Source organism: Humulus lupulus, chromosome 3 (genome assembly GCF_963169125.1).
Source record: "Humulus lupulus chromosome 3, drHumLupu1.1, whole genome shotgun sequence".
In the NCBI taxonomy this organism is placed as follows: Eukaryota; Viridiplantae; Streptophyta; class Magnoliopsida; order Rosales; family Cannabaceae; genus Humulus; species Humulus lupulus.
The window spans coordinates 87028411-87041033 of NC_084795.1; the positions used below are offsets into that span (position 1 = coordinate 87028411).

The window sequence follows — 12623 nt, forward strand, 5'->3', positions numbered from 1 at the left end:
TCCTCCTTGGGGTCTCCTAGGACCACATCCTCCTTGGAGTCTCCTAGGACCACTCCCCTTAGCTCTCCTAGGAGGCACTCTCCTAGATGCATTCTCCTTAGCCTCCTAGGATGCATTCTCCAATTTTTGGGTATAACATTCATGCACTTGTATTAAGTTTTCTTGTTGATCCTTGGCTCACGAATGCTACGTGGTGCAGGTAAAGGGAAAGGAAAGCTGGATCAGCCATGAGTTGGAGAGCTTAGGTGGCGATGTGTACTTATGCGGCCACCTGACCACTGCGGCAAAGGTTTCTTAGTGGAACTAGGGTGTAACCCTATTTTTGTCGCTTAGATCGGCGAGTTGTAACTTTTGAATTGTAACGACCTTTTTTTGGAACTGTAAACAACTTTGTAAATGTTATTATGGGATCGCATGTACAGTTTAATGTTTTTAATGAAACATCCATTCATTTTAACCGAAATTTTTAACCTAGACCAGTAATCAAACTTAGATGCACGTTTATGGCCTAATGACTCATTTAGAGAGTTGAGCACTATTTAAAATACACAGTGTAACGATCTTGGCTAACCAGGGCGTTACAATATGTAGAAATCTTCTTTAGAAGGAGAAGGAAAAGTAGAGCTAAGTTTATAGCCAAAGAATAACCACTTTTCACTGAATATTTACTATCGAAAAATCAATATAACTTTAAAATAACAGTAATTGAACAAAATTAATCTAGATATACCAGGATATTAAAATCATATGCTTTTAAATAAAAAAAACATAAATTGAAAAAATTAATATAGTAGAAGAATTAAAAAAAAAAGACTATTTTTCTTTAACTTTAAAGGGACATTTAGCTTTCCTAACTTATCATAATGGGCTATTTATGTAATTTCTCATTGTTGTTATAAAAGTATAAGGAAATTCTATAGCAGGATTACACTTTAGCCCCTACCGATTGAGACATTTATGTTTTCGGAATGTATGTAAATTATAACCCAAATGGCTAAATTGGCACCCGTACCAATAGGAGCATTTTTGTTTTTGGTATGTATAGAAATTATAACCTAATTTTTTTATACGATGATGTATATTGTAGTTATAACAAACACCCTACTAGTTTTCAAAAAATTATAAATACTTTACAATGCCGAAAACTGGAGTTCAAAATGATTTGTTGCACTCGTATAAAAAATATGCTTGCAATTGACTGTTTGAACCTTGTATTGGATATCGTAAATCATTCAGAATTTCCCGAAAATTTGTGGGATGTCTACTATAATTACAATGTACAACGTCATATAAAAGTATTTGAGTTATAATTTCTCTACATGCATGAAACAGAAACAACCCTACCAGTAAGAACTAAACTGACACCCCAACTTTAGAACTTCCAGTAGAGTATATAAGTAATTTTATTTTTATAAAACTATAAATTTTGAGGAAATTACATTTTATATGAGAATTTTAATAGAGTATGCAAAAATATAGCTTTTTTTTTTAAGAGTTTTCACTTATATGAGTTTATTTTCCCATATTTTTGTATAAAAGTTTATTTATGCCATACTTTTACTCTTAATCAAGTTTTATTAATTTGGAAGAGTATGTTTGTAATTTGATTATTATTTTGTTAGCTTATTTATTTTTTATATTATTTTTATATTACTAATTTTATATTAAATTTTTCTTTGGTTGTTTTGCAATTTATATTTTGTAATATGAATTGTGTTTAATTTTTTTATTTATTTATTATAAACATTTTTTCCTTTTTTTTTTTAAGATTGTATGTTTTTTTTTTCAAATCCTAGGTAAGGTAACCAGTTACTTGATTGATTTTTGACAGTTATGTAAAATAAAACCATAGAGCTAGGTTAAATAACATGTACCAGGATGGGTAATCAGTTATCCTGAGAGGAATAACTTTCAGCCATAAGAGGGGTAACCAGTTACTATAAGAGGAGTGATGAGTTACCCATATTAAATATGAAAAGAAACATAAAATTTGAGGGAAAAAAGAGGAAGAACACGTATTAATAAAGAAAGAAGAAGTAACTATGATTTTAGTATCATAGATAACCAGTTACCATAAAGAACCCATAAATATACACACATCAGAACGTGAAAGTAACCAGTTACCCCCAGAAGTATACACACAAAGAACGAGAAGGTAACCAGTTATCACAGATCTGAAGATAGAAAAGAAAATCAGATTCATCCCCTTTCCCTTCTCTCCCATCTTCTTCATATTTTTTTTTCTACATTTGAATGTTCCCATCAGGGTAACTGGTTACTTATTCACGTTTTTATATTTTTATTAGTTTTCTTTCCAAATTTTGGTGTTCCTATAAGAGTTACAGTAAATTGAAAATGCTGAAAAAATTGATTTGATTTTTTATAGTGGAAAAAACTATAAACAAAAATTTAAATAATAAAAAATAATAAATATAAAAATAATAAAATAATCATGTAATGTTAAAATATATGTGTGAAAAAAGGAAAAAAAAATGGAATGAGAAAATAATAAGTACAAAAAATGAAGAAAAAATATGAAAAAAACAAAACAAAAGAAATGATGAAGGAAAAAAATAGATGAATGAATAAAAATGAAAAGAAGAAAAAATATAATGAAAAAAAATATGAATGAAAAATTTGGTAGAAAAAAATTGAAAGAAAAAAAGCTCATATGTGTGAAAAAAATAGGAGAAGAAAATAATAAATAAAGAATGAAGAAAAAATAGAAGGAAAAATGAAGAAAAAAAAAACTGAAAAAATATGAAAAAAAAAAACAAGATAATACAAATTAAAGAAAACATAGATAAATGAATAAAAATGAAAAGAAGAAGAAGAAGAATAGAAAAGTAAAAAAAATGAAGGAAAAAATTAATAGAAAAAAAAAAGAAATAAGAGAAAAAGAAAGAAAAAATAATTAAAAAATAAAAGAAAAATAATAAATTGAAAAAAATAAAATAAAATTACATTTAAAATAAAAAAAACATAATTATAAATGCGATATTTTCATATTTTAGTTATCTAGTATTTTCTTTAGGGAAATTTGAGTTTTTATGCTTAATGAAGGGTTATAAATAAAAAAAAATGTTAGGCATTTAAATAGTTTTAAAAACACGCTAATTCTTTTGATAATACTCAAAATATTCCTCTTATAATTTTTCTCATCTCTTCCCCTTCTCTCTTCCCTCTCTCTCCCTTAACCCATTCCTCTCAAGAAAAAAAATTCATGAGTAAGGTAAAATATCATAGAAATCAATGTAACGGCAAGTATTCATCATTTAGGACACTAAAATATCACATTTCGAACATATCTTGGCATGATTTTTGGGTTTTTATAGCGATTTTTTTTTTTCCAGATTTGAAACTTTGAAATCTGTAGAAAATCGACGTGGTTCGATAGTGGTTCGATGGTGCTCGATGCCAGCTCAATGGGGCCTTCAAAATCAAGATTTTCATGAAAAAATCGATGTTGTTCGATGGTGTTCGATGCGATTCTTGCAAGATACGTAATTTTTCACTTGGGTGTCCGTTTGGGGTGATTTTTTTTTTTGGTATTTTTTCAAGATCTACACGTTTGAGATGTGTATATACACATTTGGGAAATTTAAATATTGAAAAAAAATGACAAATGCAAAACATACCTCATGTTCAAGATATGTTTTCAAGTTCTAAACTTTGAAAATGTGTATGTGAACATCTAAAACGTGCAGATCTTAAAAAAATACCCAAAATAAAAAAAATCATCACAAACGGACACCCGAGTGAAAAATTATGTCTCTTACAAGAATTGCATCGAACCACCATTGAGCAACCATCAAACCACCATCGAGCAACCATCGAACCACCATCGAGAAATCTCGATTTTTTTCATGAAAATATTGATTTTGAAGGCCCTATCGAGCTGGTATCGAGCACCATCGAGCAACAATCGAGCAAAGTCAATTATCTACATATTCTAGAGTTTAAAATCTGAAACATAACTAAAAAATCATGCCCAACTCGATGGTTGCTCGATGGTGTTCGATGCTACCTCGATGGGGCCTTCAAAATCAATATTTTCATGAAAAAATCGACGTTGCTCGATGGTGGTTCGATGCAATTTTTACAAGAGACATAATTTTTCACTCGGGTGTCCGTTTGTGATGATTTTTTTTTTATATTTTTTGTATTTTTTTGAGATCTACATGTTTTAGATGCTCACATACAAATTTTCAAAGTTTAGAACTTGAAAACATACCAAAACATATCTTGAACATGAGGTATGTTTTGCATTTGTCATTTTTTTCAAGATTTATATTTCCCAAATGTGTATATATACATCTCAAACGTGTAGATTTTGAAAAAAAAAACACCCCAAACGGACACTAGAGTGAAAAATTACGTATCTTGCAAGAATCGCATCGAACACCATCGAACCTCCATCGAACCACCATCGAGCAACATCGATTTTTTTATGAAAATCTTGATTTTGAAGGCCCCATCGAGCTAGCATCGAGCACCATCGAACCACTATCGAACCACGTCGATTTTCTGCAGATTTCAAAGTTTCAGATCTGAAAAAAATCGAAAAAAAAAACTCAAAAATCATGCCCAGATCTATCCGAAATGCAGTATTTTATTGTCCTAAGTAAGGAATACTTGCTATTACATTGAGTTTTCTTATATTTTACCTTACCCAATAATTTTTTTTCTAGAGAGAGAGTTGAGAGGAATGAGCTGAGGGAGAGAGAGGGAAAAGAGAAGAGAAAGTGGATAGAAAAATTATAAGAGAGATATTTTGGGTATTGTCAAAAAATTTAGCATTTTTTTAATTTAGTACACCTCATTAAGCATAAAAACTCAAATTTCTCTTTCTTTATTAAGAAAAGTATAATTTTATCCTTTTGCACACCCGTGTATAAAAGATATTTTTTAAAAATTCCTATAAATTTTTGGGCCAAGCCCGAATTAAACACCCAGCCCAATAGTCAAACCCTAGCCCTCCCTTGTCATTCATTTGAACGGCCACGGTAGCCTAGCCACCTCTCTCTCACTCGCAAGTTCGCAACTCTCCTCTCATACTGGCTCTCTTACGAACGGTTTGTGATATCTCAGGTAATTTCTTTGAAATTTATGGCATTCACTACCAGATTTTGTAGCTGAAATTGTAAATGTTTAGTGTGTTATTCTAAGATGATAATTATCATGATCATTCTAGTCATTTAGAAGATAAATAATGTAAAAGGATGAGCAGAGAAATTAGACAAGTTTACATCCGTTAGAAATACCAGACAATAGAAAAAGCTTCTAACGTGAATCAACATGCATACATAGGCTCATATTTTTAATATTACAATAAGATATCTTCATAAAACCCTAGTGTTTTGGTCGTACATCTCACTATCTTCTTCTGTAGGGTTTTGCAGGCGACCACTGGAGCTCCAAAAGAGTTTCTCAAAACCCTAGCTCTCTGTCTTCTAGCTTCGAAAACATGGTAAGCGAATACGAATCCCATGTTTTCATCATTTAATTCCCTTCTCACTTTTATCTTTCACACACGGATCTTTCCTTACCTTCCCATTTTCAGCTCGATATCGGTGTTCGTGTTTGTACGGTAATTAGTAATTTTTTTAATAAAGTTCCAGTGTTTTTTGCCCCTGTCTTGGGCAACGCCTATATGCTTATTTTGATTTATACTACTTATTTTCTTATTTTTCCGTATATGTTGGTCATTTGCGTTAATGTTCTTTTGAATTAGTGGATTTTGAGATATGGGTTAATGTACTGAATAGTATGATGCTCTTTGTCCTCGATTCGATTTATGTAAATAAAAATTGTTATATCTAAAGATATTGTACAAAATTTTGTGTTCATTTCGAAGCATGTTTTGTACATAAAATCTGTCATTTTGTGGTTCTTTGGTTGCTCGTTTTAAAGCGTGATCTTCTTGTGGGCTTTTTCTGTGTATGCTTTATATTCTTTTTTGAAGTTTGTGATTCCATTTTGTGCATTTTTCTTATCAAACGAGTGAGGTATCTGATGACGTGCTTTTTGACTCAAAATGGTCTGTTGTCTGATATTTTTTTTTTAAATCTCGGAGAATAAATCAAATTAGTATGATTCAAATTACAAAGCATCTATAACTTTTCTCATGTTAGAATGTTTTGTTCTTTTGTATGTTGTGATTTTCCCTTCTTTTAAATGATAATAAAATTTGAATTTTCTAGTTATTTTGTTTGAGTTGGATTTATAGATGTATTTTTATTTTTTGTAGAGCATACCAGTTAACCCAAAACCTTTCTTGAACAATTTGACTGGAAAGACGGTTTTTGTAAAGCTTAAATGGGGTATGGAGTACAAAGGTATGTTACTTTCGGTAGTATATTTTTTGTTTTTTTCCCATTTAATAGGATTTGCATTATATTATCATAATTTGTGCTTGATCTGTGCTATTTTCAGGTTTTCTCGTCTCTGTGGATTCTTACATGAATTTGCAGGTATTGTTTTTATTCCAACTTTACTGTTTTGTATTAAAAGACATGATTGTGCCTCCTTGTGATATTTGCGGTGCTGTATTCTAACTATTTTGTTTTATTTATTTATTCTAAGTGATATTGTTGTAAATTGTTCGCATAAATTGGTTTATATTTTTCTACTTCAGACAAAAATTTCTTTTCATTTAACTATTGCGATTCTTCTGTAATTTAAAATGTAATTTTGTACGTTATACCTTATTTAATTCATAAATACAAAATTGTAGCTTTTAATAGTTAACAATTTGTAACTACTGAAATTGATGTGCAGTTGGCCAATACTGAAGAATATATTGATGGACAGTTCACAGGAAATCTTGGTGAAATTTTGATCCGGTAAGTTTCTCCCATGTTTTTTATTTTTTCAACCAAGATTATTTAATTTATTGTTAGATGCCCATATTTTTATCTATAAGGTGTCATTACCAAATTACATATCCTTATTACTTTTTACTACAGATGTAACAATGTTCTTTATCTTCGTGGAGTACCGGAGGATGAAGAAATTGAAGATGCGGAACGGGAATGAATGGCAGCTCAACTATGTGGTTTACATACAAGGCCAGTTCTTAAGCCCCTCATTTATTTTGCTTTCGTTAACCTTTAGTTGCTCATGTGGAATTATGCTATACTTCACAACAAAATTGAATTGCTAAGGACTAGCTAATTATACATGAATTAATAAAACAGTGATTTTTAGTTTGTTTCCCGTATTAATATAAATATGACTCCCACAGTTTGATTGAAGTATAAATAAGTGATTTACCATCCATAGTTAAAAACAATCAACTAGAGAACCTATGTCTTCTAATGTGTGCTATAAATATAGTCTAGGGATTGATCCAATAGATAAATACTGAATGAATGTTAAGTATGGTACATATATTCTATGAAATAAAGTATTTTTTTTGGCATAAATTTCCAACAAATTTACTATATGAAACTTTACAACCATACTATAATTTGGAAAACATAATCAATTAATCACACTATCCATCATATGGAGGAGGCAATTTCATGATTTATAAGGACCACACAACATAATAATTCTAAGAGACTACAAACACCAGGTTCTTTGAAAATGCCGAGGTACCACACATCATAAATATTTGACGATCCAAAATGGCCAAAATAGTGAAAGACCCAACATTTTTCCACAACTATTTTACACCCCATGATACAATGGTAATTAGAACCAATGGGTAGGATTAAGAGACGGATGGCATCCCCTCGTATATCCTACATCATGTTCCATAAGGGTTTGTAATATTTTATACTTACATCTATATTACATAATTACCTTTGTGATATAAACTTTTTTTTTTAAAAAAAACTGACCATGCAATTGCCAAATTGAAACAAAAATGATCATACAATAAATTGTCAAACGTAGTTCTAATACTTGAAATTGAAAATACCCCACGTTATAAAATATTAAAAAAATAATAAAGGAAAATTTAAAGTACATATTATATATGTTTTTCTCTTTCCTCTCTTCCCTGCCCTACTTTTCTTCCAACCTCGTTCTTCTTTTCTTTAAGATTATACATGCAGTTTACTAGGCTTTTAAGAAAACCTATTTTTGATATGAGTTTTCTAAAGCTATGAAATTTGGGAGCTGATGGAGTATATCATGTTGAACAACTTCGAAGCCCCTACAAAAACAGGACCGATTTTAATGTATTCATTTGATTATTGCAGGGATGGGAACAAAAGAAGAGACTGAGAGGTTTTGTATGTCAACACTGGTATTAAGACTAAGAGGATGTTCCATAAATTTGTATATTCAATTACATTTGTGCTCTACATTTGTTTTAACCTAAAGAGTTCTTGAGGTGGATTTTGCTGTTTAATGTAGATGAGTTAATTAAAGGTTCTATTTCTTGATTTCTTTATCTTGCATGTGATATCAACCTTCAATAAATAAACGTGGACAAAAAAATGGGTCAGGGGCGCAAGAGGTGGCTACAAAGACGAGATCAATTAAAACAAAAATTTGAGCTTATGCTAGTTGAGATTGTTAAGCTAGATGAAATTTATGAAATCGCACATATAAAGAGAACATATATAAATATTTAAATTTTCTCGTGAGTTTTAGAGGAAAAAAGAAGGTTCTAGCCTCATGAGTGCTATTGTGGGATGTAAATGGGGGTAGAGGGTTTTTCATTTTTGCGGTTATCCACATGAACTTTGAGTAATGATTTTTCATGGGAATATCAGAATTTTCTTTTGGAATCTCATAAAATTAGAATAAATATAGTTTTTTGCAAGTAAACTTACTAATTTTTTTTTACACGGTCAAAAATTTAATGGAGTTAGAAGATATTTTTTTTAGCAAAATGTAGTTAGAAGATCAATACAACATACTAGCATTATTTTCTCGTTAACTGCGTCTCTCTCCTACACCAAATATTTCACATAGAATTCTTAATTTTTTACTGAAGTATTGCAAAATTTGGGTTGGAAAAAACAAAAGAGAACAAGTTAACAAGAAGAAAAATGTGATTTACACTCTATAGCCTTGATCACGGTTGATACAAATCACCATGTGCTGATTTGCACCCACATCTCAAGACAAATCACAACCGAGGATTTCAAGAAGATCTTGCCTACATCATGGGTCACCAATTACGAAAAGACCCACAAGCCTCCACCCACAAATCTTCTCGTTTTATTGGAAGCTTATTTCAATCGATCCGTCATTTTTTGTAGTGTAGACTGAGTCTATTGACTAGACTATGGGTGGAGGCTTGTGGTCTTTTCGTAATTGGTGACATATGAGGTAGGCAAGATATTCTTCAAATCCTCAGTTGTGATTTGTCTTGGATGTGGGTGCAAGCCAGCACATGGTTTGTGTCAACAATGATCATTAATGCATCTGGACTCCTTGGGATTGCAAAATCAATAGCATGATTTTGGACTGTGTAGGCCATTTGACAGTGGAGTGTGGATCCCACACATACTGGATATTGGTCTATTCCGACTATCTAAAGTTGGACTTTCAAGGCATACAATAGTCTTTTATCCCTGAGCGACATGCAAAAGTTGGGATTGAATGTGCCTATGATTATCCCGACATTAAGGGTAGTGTCTAGAGTACCTATGGAGGCATGCTAGAACTTTCTGATGCGGGTGTCTAGTAAGGTTAGTTGAGCACAGACGGGCAAACATTTTCTTCCATGATGGGTCAACGCGAGTCTAATGGCGCCGAAATGGATATGGGTTAACCCTCGGTATATCCATTGTTGGGGGAATCTGGCGGGATTTGTAGAGTAATTAATTGTTCTTATTCAGTGGTAGGAAAATGACATTGGTCAAACCTAGTTGATTGGATATACTCATTGACGGTTCTATGATTTTCTTTCATGAGACTCCTGATAGATTTGGTGAAAATGTTTTGCAGTTTGAGGAAGGCTTGATATGGGTTTATGAGAAGAAGATCGACATGTACAATATTTTCATCATTTGGGATGTAGGATACCTCATCCATATAATCAAGCTTGGTTGTGGATGATTTTCTTAGTGACAGGCTTGTGGTGAATGTAATGCCCTACTTCCTTAGAGCCGTTACCATGTGAGTTAAAAATGTGCCAATAGCTCGCTAATCGAGGTTTTAGGTTAAAAGTGTGACTAAGCTGTAGTTAAACTTATTAAATGACAAAAATTATAAAATCTGGACATTCATTGAGATTATAGAAAGTTTTACAGTTGGGATCCCAAAATACTGTTTAGAAAATACATTACAAATCAAAATATACACATGGTCGACTTAGGCGACAAAACAATTATTATAGTACATTTTCCCAAAAATAACCTTGGCCGTGGCAGCTAGACAGGCCGAACATGTACCCGTCGCTCCACGCTCTTCGTACTCATGGTTGGTCGACCTTTCCCTTGCCCTTACCTGCACCATAGAGCACCCGTGAGCTGAAGAAAACTCAACACAAAACATATAACATATGCATAAATATCCACAACATACAACAAAACAGCCTACAGGCTAAAGACATAGCAGCCAACGCCATCCCAAGTGCTTTACCAGGCCCTGGGTTTGTGGTCTTCACCGAGAGGGTGGCTCCAGCACCCTAGAAGGGTCTTGCCCTAACGGTCTGCACTCAGCGTGCTCAACGCCAATCCCGACCTCTTGCCATACTCGGCTTCTTGCCATTCTCGGCCTTCGCCGTTCACTCACAAGCATGCGCCACATAGCATAATATTGACAAATATTTAAACACATACTAAACATAACATTAGGGCTATGCCCCTGCAATTCAAACAATAGGGCCACACCCTGCTCTACGGGTACAATAGTTTTCTTACCTGTGTCTCGAGCTATCTGAGCACTGCGATCACGAGCACAGTCCTCTAACCCAAGCCTTGATGAAAACCTAGTCACAACGCATTTATAATAACCATCCATCAAGTTCTAAACCAATAAATAACTTTGGAATATTAATCTAGCCTCTGGGACCTTGAATTCCACTAAACCGGGTAGTAGAATTCTTCCCGAGCCTTAACATTTGAGTTCCTAAGCCTTAAAACCTTAATTTCCCCTTTTTTCCCATGTAGGGCTGCGACCCGTTACTTGGTCAGAGGGCAGGGCCCTCCCTGCTGGGGGATATGGGCCGTGATCTGCACCCTCAGGGTCGCAGCGCGCTTAAGCAAAACAGAGGCCTTCCAGCCTCTTCTAGCACACGGGTCGCGGCCTGGGCTCCCAAACCCAGAAAATCACCATTTTCTCAGCATATTTCCCTGAACCTAACACATAAATTCTCACCCCAAACACCAACTAAACCCAGTTTTAGGTTTGGATTCCTTATTCACATACCCTAGACATCACAAAAAATCCATAAACAACCCCATATACTTAGCAAACCACCCAAAATCAAACTTAAAATCCATTTTCATGCAAGCCTAAGGTTCTAACACAATCCAGCAAAATTCAACAACAAGATCAAGTTAAGGAGCTTACCTCTACACTTAATTCTGTCCCTGAACTGATTCCCTAAGTCTTCAAGCTTCCAATACACTAATTCTTTAGCCTAAATCCTAAAGGTTTTCTCCAAACACCACAAGAGAGAGAGAGAGAGAGAGAACTGATGGAGAGAGAGAGAGAGAGAGAACTGATGGAGAGAGAGGAGAGAGAGAGAGAGAGAGAGAGAGAGAGAGAGAGAAAGTGTTGGGAATGTTTATTTTATTTTCCTTTTCCTTATGTTTTCTTCTCAGTAGTTCTAGGGTCTCAGCTACCTAAAGAATCTAAGTCTACCCCTTAGCCAAAAGTCCATAATACCCTTAAGTAAATCCTAATCCTCAAGTGCCACCAAGAGCAATCCCGTCATTTTCCATACCCCGCTAATTACTCGAGTGTTCCTATAAATCCCCATTTAATCCCTATATTTCCAAATAATTACTTAACTACTATCCGTTACTCGATAAATTCTAAACACATATTTCTTTCCCAAAATACCCCTAGACTACTCCCGAGTCGGGTATTCGACCTCGTTGTGACTATTTAAGTAAACTGCTCCCTAGGACCGTCTCGGATCGTGCATCACAAATATATTTAACACAATATACACATATATTACATTTAAGCCCTCAACGGGCTAAAATTACGGATATGCCCCTAATAGCCAAATGGGGCCCACATGCATATTTAATTCACCTAAACATGCATTTCAAATCATATAATCACCAAATTCACATATTAACACAATTAAATCAATTATTGCCCTCCTGTCACTCTAATCAAGGCCCTAAGCATTATTAGCAAATTTGGGACGCTACAGTCAAGACTGTAGAAACTGGGGCAGAGTGTAAGAAGAGGGGGTTTGAGGAACCTTCGGCATTGGAGGTTGAAGACATAATGCTTTTAAAAGGGATTTCTTTTAAATAGGTAATAGGATAGACCTAGGGCTTTGATACCGGACAAGGGAAGTAATACAATGGAAATGGACGCTCACCATAACTAAAATTACATTCGCAACATCCTAATAGTAAGAGCTAATCTCGATATCACATACCCACAGGCAAGTAGTGCCAATCTGTGTTTTATGTCGAGTTTGGTTATGACTATAAAGATGAGCTCTGATACTAGAACTGACTATATAAACA

General features: G+C 33.5%; 1 protein-coding gene across 1 annotated transcript; it reads left to right on the forward strand.

Moving 5' to 3' along the window:
- The first annotated feature begins 4944 nt into the window (after positions 1-4944).
- On the forward strand, positions 4945-8396 carry LOC133822925 (probable small nuclear ribonucleoprotein F). Its single transcript, XM_062255394.1, has 7 exons — positions 4945-5091; positions 5393-5470; positions 6251-6338; positions 6436-6473; positions 6781-6845; positions 6969-7070; positions 8211-8396. Exons 2-6 carry the CDS (start codon positions 5468-5470, stop codon positions 7036-7038), a joined length of 264 nt encoding a protein of 87 aa, XP_062111378.1. The 5' UTR covers positions 4945-5091; positions 5393-5467; the 3' UTR covers positions 7039-7070; positions 8211-8396.
- Positions 8397-12623: the final 4227 nt, after the last annotated feature.

Excerpts from the sequence above, each read along its gene's own strand:
- LOC133822925 (XM_062255394.1), top strand. Across the intron at positions 6,339-6,435 it reads ATGGGGTATGGAGTACAAAG|GTTTTCTCGTCTCTGTGGAT; the intron begins GTATGTTACTTT and ends TGCTATTTTCAG. Across the intron at positions 6,846-6,968 it reads CTTGGTGAAATTTTGATCCG|ATGTAACAATGTTCTTTATC; the intron begins GTAAGTTTCTCC and ends TTTTTACTACAG.